This window comes from Fusarium coffeatum, assembly GCF_003316985.1.
Source record: "Fusarium coffeatum strain FIESC_28 chromosome Unknown BRIP53273_contig_61, whole genome shotgun sequence".
Classification (NCBI taxonomy): domain Eukaryota; kingdom Fungi; phylum Ascomycota; class Sordariomycetes; order Hypocreales; family Nectriaceae; genus Fusarium; species Fusarium coffeatum.
In genome coordinates this window covers 376,781-389,957 of record NW_022157857.1, presented here as the reverse complement: position 1 = coordinate 389,957, position 13,177 = coordinate 376,781, and the positions used below count along the sequence as shown (strand labels likewise).

At 48.8% G+C, this 13,177-nt stretch overlaps 6 protein-coding genes across 6 annotated transcripts; 3 read left to right on the top strand and 3 right to left on the bottom strand.

The window, feature by feature from the left end:
- Positions 1 to 1,104: 1,104 nt before the first annotated feature.
- Positions 1,105 to 2,362, bottom strand: FIESC28_02895 (uncharacterized protein; the record flags this gene model as incomplete). Its single annotated transcript, XM_031157044.1, has 2 exons — positions 1,105 to 1,997; positions 2,050 to 2,362. 2 exons carry the CDS (start codon positions 2,360 to 2,362, stop codon positions 1,105 to 1,107), a joined length of 1,206 nt encoding a protein of 401 aa, XP_031018996.1.
- A 961-nt stretch (positions 2,363 to 3,323) lies between these two features.
- On the top strand, positions 3,324 to 4,658 carry FIESC28_02894 (uncharacterized protein; the record flags this gene model as incomplete). The annotated part of the gene is made up of 1 exon (XM_031157043.1): positions 3,324 to 4,658. One exon carries the CDS (start codon positions 3,324 to 3,326, stop codon positions 4,656 to 4,658), a length of 1,335 nt encoding a protein of 444 aa, XP_031018995.1.
- Positions 4,659 to 5,056: 398 nt separating this feature from the next.
- FIESC28_02893 (uncharacterized protein) lies at positions 5,057 to 5,350 on the top strand (the record flags this gene model as incomplete). The annotated part of the gene is made up of 1 exon (XM_031157042.1): positions 5,057 to 5,350. The coding sequence occupies one exon, from the start codon at positions 5,057 to 5,059 to the stop codon at positions 5,348 to 5,350; it is 294 nt and encodes a 97-aa protein (XP_031018994.1).
- A 516-nt stretch (positions 5,351 to 5,866) lies between these two features.
- Positions 5,867 to 6,253, bottom strand: FIESC28_02892 (uncharacterized protein; the record flags this gene model as incomplete). The annotated part of the gene is made up of 1 exon (XM_031157041.1): positions 5,867 to 6,253. One exon carries the CDS (start codon positions 6,251 to 6,253, stop codon positions 5,867 to 5,869), a length of 387 nt encoding a protein of 128 aa, XP_031018993.1.
- Positions 6,254 to 6,663: 410 nt separating this feature from the next.
- FIESC28_02891 (uncharacterized protein) lies at positions 6,664 to 8,963 on the bottom strand (the record flags this gene model as incomplete). The annotated part of the gene is made up of 3 exons (XM_031157040.1): positions 6,664 to 7,563; positions 7,774 to 8,008; positions 8,476 to 8,963. 3 exons carry the CDS (start codon positions 8,961 to 8,963, stop codon positions 6,664 to 6,666), a joined length of 1,623 nt encoding a protein of 540 aa, XP_031018992.1.
- A 1,195-nt stretch (positions 8,964 to 10,158) lies between these two features.
- On the top strand, positions 10,159 to 11,806 carry FIESC28_02890 (uncharacterized protein; the record flags this gene model as incomplete). The annotated part of the gene is made up of 2 exons (XM_031157039.1): positions 10,159 to 10,543; positions 10,605 to 11,806. 2 exons carry the CDS (start codon positions 10,159 to 10,161, stop codon positions 11,804 to 11,806), a joined length of 1,587 nt encoding a protein of 528 aa, XP_031018991.1.
- Positions 11,807 to 13,177: the final 1,371 nt, after the last annotated feature.

Sequence of the window (13,177 nt, the reverse complement as noted above, 5' to 3'; positions counted from 1 at the left end):
GTAATACTATCTATATTTTCCGGACGCCACTCTTCCCTTTCCCATCTCGACTGCTCTCCGAGCCGTTGAGATTCATATTTTCGATCGGCTTCGGTGGACTCCATCTCGTCCCGTCGGTTCCGTCCAAAAGTGGATACACCTCGGTCCGGCACTACTCCTCAATCAATCCCACTAAGAAGGTGGCGTGAGACCGCTGCCAGCGGGAAAAAAATGTTTCTAGAACACCCCTGGAAGAAAAATGGAAAAGATCAAGCACTTGAACCTCGGTGATCGACGGTGCTAATGATGTCACTTCAGGGTCTAACTTTTTTCTTTTCCTCTTGATTACTCAAGAATGTATTTCTCAGGGAACATTTCCCTGATGAAACGTCGCATTGAATCGCATTAAAGCCATCGTCGATGTTCAATTTGACTACGCCTGAAACCTTGGTTGGTAGTGACCATTAGGCTCGGTCCATTATGGCTGTATCAGTTAGGGGCTCCGAGCAGGACGGATTCGTCAGTGCCGTGATAAGGCTTCACTATCACTGCTGATTAATCCATAACTTCTCGCTTCCGCAGCCGCAATTCTTTTGAGGACGTCAGTTACAGCCTTACCTTTAGCGGTGGAGAGCTCTGATAATAAAAAAAGTCCCTCGAGTCGGTGAAATCTACGCCGAGTTACTCACTGGGTGGGTCTTGCACGTCACCCAGTGGGACACTTCATGATCTCATCCCGAAACTTTATATCGCGATCTAATTGGAATGCCTTGATTTATGTAGAAACGAAATACTAGCTACTGGAATTGGCGCAAGGGATTTTCTCTTTGTTCGGCAGTTCGAAAACGCAATTGCTTGACCTACAGTAAGCACATCTCGAGATCTGAGGAAGGACCCGTCCCGAGATCCACAAACTGTCGTCAATGCAGGATCATGGATCCTGGTGTCCACGTGGCGCCCCAATTGTCATCCATGGATGTTTCGTATAAATCTATGTCCCATCTTTAGGGTATCTTCAAAAACCTTTGCAGTATCGGACTTTAAAATCTCTGTCTAGATACATAGGATTGTGAGAAAATCTCGTAGTGATCAAGTCATGTGTTATCTTGCCATTCAATATCAAAGCTACCAGTCGGCCCACTCCTCCCTTGATTCATCTTCAACCTCAGCTGCCAATAGCCAAGGTCTACCGGCGGCACCATACAGGGCTGTATACACAACACAAGCCCAATGTACCTTGACTGCATTTCTGCACTGCTCAGCATCCTGTTTCGACATGGCGATGTGGATGAGCTGCCCCGATCGAAGTGGCTTCCCATATTTGTCCATCACCGTGCCGTACTTGTGAGTTACTTGAGGGCCTTGGTCGAAGTTCTTGATATCTTCGACCAATTTCCGAAAGTCATTTCGAGCTCCACGACGCTTAAGGTTCATCCTTTTACCCCATCGTAGCTCAAGTAGCGGCATCCAGTGGAATTGCAAGGTTATCTGGACCTCACCGTTGGGGGCCGGGTCATTCGTCAACCACTTGAACGCACAAAGACCGTTCTTGAGATATCGGCACAAATCCTTGTCAATGCAGAGCACGTTCCATGCTTTATGACTTCCACCAAGCGCGCGTGCATTGCAGGGAGGATTTGGACCTTCCAAAAGGCGTACGCCCAAGTCAGAGATTCCACGACGGATATCACCCGTATGGTTCATATGCTCCACGGTATCATTCCAAGTGAACGGGATAAAGTAGAAAATATGAGGTAAGGGCTTGCCTGTTACCACACATGTGCCCTTATCGCGACTCCAGCATATGGCCTCCTCCGTCTTCACCGTGCTGCGGTTGCGACGCACGGGTTGGAGATGCTCCAAGGCTGAGAAGCGATAACTGCGGCGAATCGCCTTGCAGAAAGTTTCAATATCACATTTCCACAACTCTTCGTCGCTCATTTCTGGCTCGGGAGCCTCAGGAATAGCGTGTTGCCAGCGTGGATCTTTTACGTTGTCTGGATTAAGATGGAGCATATCTATATGAATTATTAGCTATTCGGAATTCCAGAGTAACGGTGGTGTTCTTACAGTGTATGCAGGACCGGGAGATATACTTCAACGCCTCTGCTGGCGCCGTTATTCTCGGAAAGTCGGAATCATCATCCCCTGACAGTGGACCGTAGTTTTCAAGCTTTTCTCGAGCCACTATCAGAACTGCTACAAGGTCTCCGCCCCGCATATAGGTTCTGCGGTATTGGCAATAGTCTTCCTCCATGTACTGCAAAAGAATCTGAGCACGATCAAGTCGATACTCACTCTCGGAGACGGGAATAAGGGGAGCTGGCGGCTGAAATTTCTCAGGCCGAGACTCGTAATGCGGGCTTTCTTTGGGAGGCTTCATGTCGGCGGGGGAGGATGCTGATGGAGGAAGAGATTGATGGGAGAAAGAAGACAGAAGGGTACCTCGCTTTACTTCTTTTAACAAATTTCTGCCTGATGGCCTGCCTATCAGATGAATGAGCCGTCGAGAGTTTAGACATAAAGTTTCATTCGCGTGATGCCAGTTTATACTATACTTTAGGCATTGCACTTTAGCATTTCGAGGCTGAGAGTGTAAACCTTTGTTGCCATGTGCTGCCTGTATTTGTTCGGATTAGGTGCGAAATGCAGAAAAGCCGAGTTCTATAAACCTTCTATGTCAATACAAAATAGAAACATGAACGAAGCAAGTTGATCCTTCTACCTACTGAGGTTGTAAGAAGACAGAGCTCTTATAGTTCTGCTGAACTTCCGGAGGTTTCCTTGAATCGGCTCCATAAACAGACTTTGCCAATGATAAAACAGCAAACTTAAATAAGCAGATAACCAAATAGCTACTGGAGGAGCAATTTCATCAAACACATATGAACCATTTTGCCTGTGGAAGCACTTGTGAGGGACCCCAAGCTTGGGCATCCAACTTTTGTTCAAGAAGGGCCGGCCTCTTATTATGAGACACTTGGGATCGGTTTAAGAAAGGGTGAACTAAGACAGTTCTAAGAACTACCTGTGGTAAATGCACCTAATAAGTATTCCAGAATTGAGTTGATTCCAAATCGATCGTTGCTTGACCAATCAGAGTGCCGCAATTGCTGACAGATCATGAATATCTGGACTGCCCGGTCTCGGCCTGCCTTTGGATCCTTCCCGAGGAGTCAGTCACGACCGTCATCACTGCTGCTTTGTATTCCTTCGTCTTATTTTTTTTTTTAATTTTTCTCCTTCTATCTCTTTTCTTTTGAGCGCATCTCATGTCAACATCTCCTTGACGACCGATCAATTGATTACTGCCGCGTATCTTGCTTCCCTGGCAGCGAAACATCATGGCCAACGAGATCATTCCAGCTCTGGCCATCGCCGTACTACTCGGCACACCCGTCTTTATAGCCTTATTTCTTCAGAATGGGAACCGAACACCAAGAGAGCTCCGGAACCTGCGGCGACAAGGCGTCGAAAGGAGCAACATGCAAGATCAGACAGATCCCCAGTACGATCTTCCCGCGGGCGCATCGAGCAAGGCTCCCATCAGGATCAAAGCCATCTTCATCCATCCCATTAAGTCTTGTGCACCAGTCGAATTGAATCGTACTCAGCTCCTCAAGAGTGGCTTTTTTCTGGACCGTTTCTTTGCGCTCGCGACAGAGGTCAATCGGCCGGCATCAGAAGGCGGTCCAATTTGGCGTTTCATCAGCCAGCGTACCAAGCCATTGATGTCTCAAATCAAGACTGAGGTTTGGCTTCCCTGTGAGAGCAGCGATGAGAATGATCCATTGGTCAAGTCTCAAGGGTGTGTCGTCTTCAGATTCCCAGATCCCGATCACATCGGTTGGTCCGACCGACTCATATCACTGATCTGGAGAGGCCAAAAAGAGGTTGTCGGGATTGCGCCGATATCTTCATACGAGAGATTTGAGGAAAAGCATGGATTGACTATGAAGCCCTTCACCATTCATTCCAGAGAGGCAAAGGGCTTGGATCTCGGCGGCTTATCGTCTGTCGCAGATACACTGCCCAAATTGAAACGCTTCCTCAAGATCTCAGACCAACAAGGGCTCACGCTGCTACGACTTACTCCGGATAGCCTCGTACGTACTGAGAAGAATCTTGCACCTCTGCAGCATATTGGAACACCAGCTATTCACGGGTACACCGACCAGCAGCCTGTCAACATCAACAACTTGGCCTCCGTCCACGCAGTATCAGCGCTTCTGCCCAAAGAGAACCAACCGCTAAACGCGCTTCGCTTTCGCGCAAACATCTGGGTCACGGGCGCTCCAGCATTCGACGAGGATACATGGAAACGGTACCGCATTGTACCAAATGCAGGCCCATCGCCGACATTGTCAGTCGTTTGCCGTACGTCACGCTGCACCCTGCCCAACGTCAATCCGCACACCGGCAAGCCGGACACCGATACTCCGGGTTCTGGAAAGACACGAGGGAAGCCTCAGCCTAGTTCGACATTGATTGAGCATCGTACTATCGAGGATGGAAACCCGAAAGCTCTTGGTTATATAGGCATGCATTGCGTGCCCGAGGACTCTTGCTTTGGAGAGATGCCTGGGAAGCAAGAGGGCGTATATGTACAGGTCGGCGATGAAGTTGAAGTTCTGGAACGCGGAGCGCACCTCTATGGATCTACTGGCAATGACTATTGAAGCATATATAAGAAGCGTGATGCGATTCAGATGTGGTCTTGACGCCCCAAGCCCTCACTCAATACGATGTGAGAGGGCGCCGTTTGATCATAACAAGAACATATTTATATCGGAGACACGGGTCTTCATCGAAAGTCGTTTGAAGGTATAGGAATACAATTAATTCTGTTTGCTTTGTGCGTAGACACCTGGTGTTCAAACGCTCAATCGACGGCAAGAGCGCATGAGGGAAAGTCTATTTATACTAAGCTTTTCCGCAGGCATGAGCGCTTACCTTTGCGTGCACGAAACTATCAACGACTAAATTTTACAAATTGACGCTATCAACTCTAAAGATCACGTCTATATAAGAGACATACCCAAGTAGTCGAACTTGCATCGCTTTCAGAAATACCATCATGACGACCGAAACCAACACGGACACCAATACTCTCATGACAACCAAAAAGACCAAGGAGACCAAGGCTATCAACAAACCCAAACACGCCAAGGAACTCAAGACTGCCAACAAGACCAAGACTAAGAGTCCTAAGGAGACCAAGGCAGCCAAGGCGTCCAATACCGACAAGGCGGAGACCAACGGCAACATGGAGACCAGAAGCACTACGACCCTGAAGCCATGGCAGCAGAAAGCCATCGATAATGGAAGGACACCTCTTCCTGAGTTTCCTGGAGATAAGCCTGGGGCATAGAGGCCTCGGGGTTGGCCGACTCCTCCCCCTTCTAAGGACGGTTCCCAATCACCCAAAGACGTAAGTGAGAGCGCTGGGATATCGCATGGCTATACTGACGCTCTCTAGACTCTCAGACATGCGCTATCAATTAATTGAGCAAAGGACGGAAGCGCGCGACCGGGAGATCATTTGGGCAAGGTTGTGAGTAGTGAGAATATTGATGCGGTCTTGGTTCTGGTACGACAATTAGCAAGACCGCGCACGACATTGAAGTGCTGGAGGCACAGAGACTGCTTGAGATTCTTGGTTGAGCAGAAATAAAAGATCAATACAGGTGCCGCTCGAGGGTGGCTACACTGTTCATTAAGCAAAGACTGCGACTGTCAATAAGAACCGGTGACGCCTCGGCTGTCACTAGTATTAAAAGCTAGAAGCTTGAAACAATGGAACGATGGAACTGATTTAGACAATGCAAAACAATGGGATTCTGTTACTGACTGGTATAATATCGCGACACCACTATCATGGCTCTCTTCAGCCATCGGTGTCGCCCTCCTCCTCTGCCTCGGCGGCCTCCAACTCCATCTTTTTCTCGACAGCGTGTCGACGCTTGTGATACGCCTGTCTGATCGCTTCCCTCGTACGATCTGGGAAAGCTATAGTTAGAGCATCCCATGTCCAACCGCTCTTCTTGAGTCTTATCAGGCGTCGCATCTCCTCTTCAGGCCAGAACTTGTAGCTGGCTGGGGCGCGCTTGCTGCTCTCCAGTATTTGAGTAGAGAGAGGAGTAGAGAGAGGCTTGGAACGCAGCCAGGGTCTTTCTCCTGGTGCCTCTGGCAGAGGAGTGCGGCCGTTGTCCAGGGCGCGGTGTTGCCAAGGTTGGATCAGGCTGGGATGTTTGTTGCTTCTAATTCTAGCCATTTTGGCGATAGTTTGATGAAAAGGCTTGTGAGTAAGTAGATGACAGTTACAAAACTCGATATTGACTATATCCAATTGATACAACAATGCAAGTATGTATAAGTAATTGTAGATCAGCCAAGTGATGTGGACAGTGGCACTCTTTTGTGCTTCAAGACCAACAACGCGCACAGCGTCGTCGGAGTGAACAATAACATATCCCGCTGAACAATAAGTCAATTCATGGAATAGCAGGTAACATTTCTTTGTGGTCATTATGATGAGGAACAAGTGAAGGTCAGTTTTAAAAGAAGAGAACAAGTGAAGGTTAATTTTGCAAGAAGAGAACAAAGGCTATCTGGGAGTATCTAGAATAAGCTTGGGTTCGTGGCTTCTTCTCAAAACTGGCCTTTCAATCCAACACCCTGCCTTCATTCACCAGCCATCATCAGCAACACCATACATTCCCACTGTAGAAGGATGATATCAGCACTCTTGTAAGCATCCTCCGGTTCCTCGTGCGTGATATAACAAATGCTCCCACTCTTAACACGCTCGCCGCTCGGGAAGAATGTGCCAATATATCCAGGCCCATCAAACTGTCTAGCGGGAAGGCCCTGTTGTTGCTGGTCGTGGAGGTGAGAGTTGATGGCCGATAGGGTGGCTTCAATCTGCTCGGTCGTCTCCGCATTGCCTTCGAACTGGCATTTGGGAAGGAAGTGGAATTTGAGCCGTGTTTTGTAGCTGGTTCGGTAACCCTGGGTTTCCTCTTCGACGCCCATGGACTGAAACGCAACTAGGCCCTCATCGAGCCAAGAATGAACCTTTCGGTCCAGGCCAAAGATGTTCCATTTAGCTTCAGTGCCTCGAAGCTTGACGATAGACTTGTTGCTCTCGATGAAGGCGGATCCCATAATCCAGTGCATGACGTCGAAAAGGCCCTGAGTAGTCGAAACTGCCGAAGGGCTAGAGGTGGCTGAGAAGGGGAAAACATGCGCCATCTCAACTATAGCAGCGCGTGTGAGAACGCATGTGTTCTCGTCGCGTTTCCTCGCATGATCTGCGTGACTGGTCAATCTTCCCAGACTTTCAACGTTTTTCTTTTTTCCCTTGGTCTTTCTCAGGAACCTGGTAGCCATCGTATGCGTGTCTTCGAGGATGTCCTTGATCAAGGGGTGAAGGCTTGTCCTATCGATCAAATCTTCAAGAGAATGAATCGGCATCTTCATAAGGGTTCCAAAGTGCCGTTTTTCAAGTTTTTTGAAGGTAGTGTCCCGTCGACGCATAATTAAGAAAATGGTTTTGATGGCATCCATTCTTTTGGGGTCAACCTGTTAATTATAAGCCCAGGGGTCAGAAAGAGACCCTGACAGGTGGGTGTCAGGAGAATTGTTCTCTAAGGCTTAGGGTACAGAAATAAAGGAGCCTAAACCCCGGCCTAAGTGGGCATAAGGAGACTAAAACATTTCGTCTCTTATGCTCTCAACGGCCAGCCAATTCTTCTGACACCCTGACGCCTGACAAGGGAGAGAAGACCTTACCTCTTTCTTTTCCACGAATTTGGCTGGGAGTTCAATTTCTTGGGCTCGAGGGTCAAAGCCCCCGATAGTATGACGAAAATGTTCCTTACTGCGTGCGTCGGTTGTGTTGCGAACTCGATCAGCTAGCTGTGCCATCTCCGGGTCGGGGCCGGGGTCAGGGCCAGTGTCGGTAAGCATTGGAGTTGACATGATGTTATTCACGAAACAAAAGTCGGATAGTGAGAAAGGAGGTAATCTATCAGGACCGAGAATATTCCCTTTATAGCTACCTAGGTACGTACATTAGGTAGCTCAAGTCAACTAACCAAAGTCCTAATAGAATGAAGGGCCGGTTTGCAGCTGCTTGACACTGCGCGGACGGTAAGTCACCTTGGAGCAGGTTATCTACTGCCAAGTACTTCATTCGGGTATTTTACTACCAGCTGCTTGACAATGTGCGGAAATCATATCACTTTGGCTCGAGTAGTTTCGTGCAAATTGCTTTAGTTAGGTACCTTGCTGTCAACTTGACAGCGCGGACGTTGTGTTACTCCGGGTCTTTGATACAACATCTGCATGAGGTGGTGAGCATAAGAGACGGAATAATTTGTCAACCTTATGTTAACTTAGCTAGCATTTAGGACATACTATTTTAGTGCCCTAAGACTTAGACTGGAGGATAGCTGGATAGGTGGGCAATTGTTCTTTTGTCTGCCTCCCTACCTATGCCACTTGTTCCTTTCCAAGATATCGATCAAGCAATCTCGGAGTTGCGCTTCAGTGCTCAATAATTGCACGTTAAACCTTCGGCAAACAGCCTCAACGTTCCCTCTCTTTCTGTACTCGTTCTGGGCACAAACAACAACTGTCTTCGTTCTGACAGCCAATCCAAGCTCCAAAAGACTGATCGGCGCATCCGTAGATTTGTGGAAAAAGAAAACGACAACGTCCGCGGTATCCTGCATATCCAGCTCCCATGAAACCTGCTCCTCCCAACGTTTGTCAGAGAAATCTTCCTTCCAAGTGCCATCCCAATCAGGTCGATTCGGGTTGAAGATTGTGACTGGGTGGTCAAACAGTGCATTTGTGAGTGTTTGGCGCCAATCTGCTTCGTCTGTGCTTGTTGTAATGCCTGCGAGGAAAACCGACATGGTCTTGTCATTTAGTTTGGGCTTTTCGGGCGCCATGACGACCACTGCTTGAGAGGTCATGTTGGTCATGGATCCTTTTGCTTCCCGTTTTGTTGCTCTGCTGTTGATGCTTTGCAAATAATAGAACAACGCAGCCCGAACCCCGCCTTGCCATGCACGCCAGACAATATGCAGTGGAGATTTTGTGATTGGTCTGCTGCTTGAGACCACTGCTGAATGCCAAAGCCATTCTCGGGTATATGCTTCTACCTATCGTCACCAATTGATTCGTAGCTGTTAACTCACCCGCATCTCATGCCAGAACCTCAATATCACCTCCAAATAAGAGTTCAGACCCTCTCCGTTACCAGATATCTCCTTAAAGCAAGAGCTTTCAGATACAAAATGCTTCCTGGATTCCTAACCAAAGGCTGTTAAATTCCCATTCTCAATAGCGCGATAGTGGGAGGCTCAATTAACATCAAACACCCATCGCTAGGTAAGGACTTCCTCATATCTTGCCGCAATCCGGACTGTCGGCGGGGCCTCGTGTCGGCGGGGTCCCGTGTCCGTGTCAAACTTGCCGGCGAAAGGATTCGCAATAGGCGTAGTGCAGTGGGACACACGGCGGACACCAGACAACATCCCGTCCAGTTCGGAGATGTGCCCAAACCCACTTGGCACGAAGCGACACTGTTTCCATGTATATTTATCGAATGCTGAAGCGCCTGGAACCCGGATGTCTGTTTGCACGGAAACGAAGCGCATTCACATGGCTGATGCTTCTCAGGAAAGCGACGATACTTCAGGGCCAGCGCTTGGAGAAAAAGAAAACTCAAAATAGTTCCAGGTGCATATTCCGTCCGAGGCTGGTAGCCTACCGACATTTACCTCCGCAATCATCCTTACGCATGATTGGGATTGCAAACCTGTTCTATTCATTTACTGTTTCCCTACCCTCTTCTAAAAGCCGAATTGCGGCCGTTGCCGTTGCCCCTCAATTGTGTCACTGAACAATGGAAATTTCGCATCTGCTGCCTAAAGGCTGTCACTGATACTAACATAGAACCTTTCATGATTTGGTGCTTCCCCAGGCAACAAGGCTGATAGGTCTTGCGGACTACAAACTCTCCTTCACACAACTAAACCTAGTCACCCGCAAGAAATTACAGTTGCAAGCCAACTTAAGCTCTCTTCCTTTTCGTTTCCTTTCTTTTCTTCTCCTCCCCGGAGATCAATCAGGTTCTCTTCCTTAAACATCTCATCCATAAACGAAATGGCTCTTTTCCCTGAACGTTACGAGCTTCCGGAGGATGGATCTGCTGGCTGCGCGCCTACTGACCTTGCTCGCTTATCTCTTTCTGACAGTCCTGTGCGTCTTTCGACCAGTCAACCTGCTACCGTTGCCTTTGTTTTCCCTGGCCCGGCGTCCCGGCCTGAGATGCCCGACACGCGCCTTGTACGTACCAAGCAGCTCGAAAAGCACATCAAGGAGTGGGATGACGACTTTCATCTCTGCTGCGAACACATCGTAACGACTCTGATGGTGCGTACGAGTGAACTTGGACCAAAAGGTGGACTATGGGCAGGCCCTCCCGATCCACTTCCCGCAAGCATCTTGAAGAAACTTTTTCATTCTGTCTCTCCGTTGTGCAGACATTGTAAGTGCCGCATATCTTCAACTCTGGCTGTCTGGCAATGGAAATGACTAACAGCTCTTAGACATGCTCCATCTTGACCCAAACAACCTGACTCTGCCGCAATGGAAGCACGCCATTCCTGTGCCTCTCGAGTGGCAACCAGAAGTCGAAGACTTGTCCGACGACGATGATTGGGAGGCTTATCAGAAGTCTGTAGCGTATCACAGGCGTTTCAAGACCAATCCCGATCTCCGCCCTTTTCTTCACGACGCAGATGAGGAAGCCAAATGCGAGCGTCGCGACGAAGGCGAGTGTGTGGTGACCGGCAAGCCCACTAATCGCCGACTTTGGTTCATCCCCTTAACTTGGAATGACACCGTTGAACATATGAACGCAACAGGCGACCTCCATGTGGGAAGTACGATCTTAACAGGAGTCAATCTTGCGGAAGGGCCCAACCCAGCCTGTAGCGCACACACTCTCGGCGCAACTCATCGAGTCTGGAATATGGTCTCCATTGGTGAGATTCTCTATCGCTACTTCAACGACGGCTTTTGTGCATTGAAGTACCAGGAAGGCAGGAACGAGGAGCTTAACAAAGACGAAGTTAAAGTCACCCTCAAATTCTACTGGATGCCCAAACTCAAGGCGCGATTCGGGCTGGTGATGGACATCCATTCACAGCCAACGAACGACTGGACTATGATGTTGAAGGAGTCTGACGCCTTCCAAAACTGCCCACCGCCTGATCACTACGGTAAAGTCTTTACCCAGTCTGGAGACCTACTGGAATCGGGACACATTGTCAACATAACAGTGGCCAAAAAGGATCTTCTGTTCTTTCGCGATGCAATCGAGGTACACTGGGCTTGTATCATGTTCACAGCCTTTTGTGGTGCCGCTGGGCGCCCTTGGTTGTTGTCGGGCAAGGATCCTGAGGATCGATTAATGCAGAGCCTGCAGGACAAAGCCAGACTGGAAGGCGATGCCAAGCTGGAAGGCGATACCAAGCTGGAAGGCGGTACCAAGCTGGAAGGCGATGCCAGACTGGAAGATGATGCAACAATTGCAGAGTCTTCGAAGGGCAACACACTTCGTCGGTACGGAAGGAAGGTCAAGGATGGTATCAAGAATGTACCCGGCAGTCTCAAGGAAGTAACTCGCAAAAACCTTGGTCGTCAGCCTATCCCTCCTTACACGAGTCCCCAAGGTGTCTCAAGTGCCACAGTTACCCCAGGTCCCTCAACTGCCCCGGGTTCCTCAGCTGCCCCCGGTAGCTCTTAATATGGAGGCTAGACAGAATTGGCAAGATGGATGTGTGCTTTGTCAGGTACCTAGGAAATATGAATTCACATTGTGCTTATTTGGGATTTCGTCCTCATCGTGCTTTCAATCTTGACAATGATTTAGTGACTAAATGAAGAGATGGGTACCTAAACTGATGAGCTACCGAGGAGATCACTTGGAACGAGCGATCGCATTCTTTGTATTGCCCTCGGGGGGAAAGAAAGCACGGTCTCTGCTCACACCAAATTCTGCTGGTCTCAGGGTCCGTGTTTTCTTTTTCCAGATTGCACACGGCACAGAAGAGGGCGCTTAGACTTGTGCTCCCACCAGCTAATTATTCTGGAACAACTATCGGGGAACACAGCTTGGACAATACGAAATGGATGTCTGCAGGAACGGCATCACGATCTGAAAGTGATATGACCTCCGCACAGTGTCGAGCAGCTGGCAGCAGAGCGGCCCTCTCATTGTAGTAGAGCTTACGATGACCTGAGCTATAAAGGGGGACAGCTTCTGCTTTTCTCCTTAGACTCATACCCTCCTACCTGCCTTAGTACTTTCCGTTACCGTCGTTTACTCAAGTCTTAAGAACGTTCAGCAATCGCAAACCTCAATCAATAAAGCTTCCAATATGGGGCTCCCTCAGCGCAAAGAAGATGTAAGCTTACGCCTCTCCTCATGTCTCCATATCTGCATATCTTCATCTCATCGTCTCATCGTCTCTTGCTCTGGAGGTCTCAGGGTATCAGTCTTTCTCAATATCCTACCCTGCCACCCTTTAACAAGATGCCTAGACTTACAATTAACAGAATGGCAATGTCCCCCCATCTCAACAGAATGAGTCTGTTGGGGCGCCTCTCGAGTCCGGACAAACCACCACCGTGCCCCAAAGTGCCAATGGACAGTATGGCACTACTTGCATCATCTCGGACAAAAGTCCAGAGGTTGTGCACTTGCCTCCATTCGAGAGGAAGCCCTCGAACGTATGAGTGTCGGAAACGGCCATTGGGGGGTTCAGAAGGATCGGCCGCCGGAATATTAAGAGATGGGATAGCTTAGTTACCTCCAGACCCATATGAGTTCCGAATTGAGTGTACTTTAACTAGGCAGGCGTCCCAAGTTTTAAATGACAATTCTTGTGTTGTTCACCCGACCGCATAGTATGAGACAAATACTTTAACTCAACGGCTGCGCGGTAAAGTACCTTGTCTCGCAATAGATTAGACAGATCGGGGGCTTACTTGCTACCGTAATACTAACAAGTGTTATCTCCTAGGCTGCTCGATGCTCTTGGTTCAAGCAACGTCTGGTTCTGGAGACATCTTCAACTACCCAGGTAGGTAGACTACTTTGTTACGATAGCCTAAA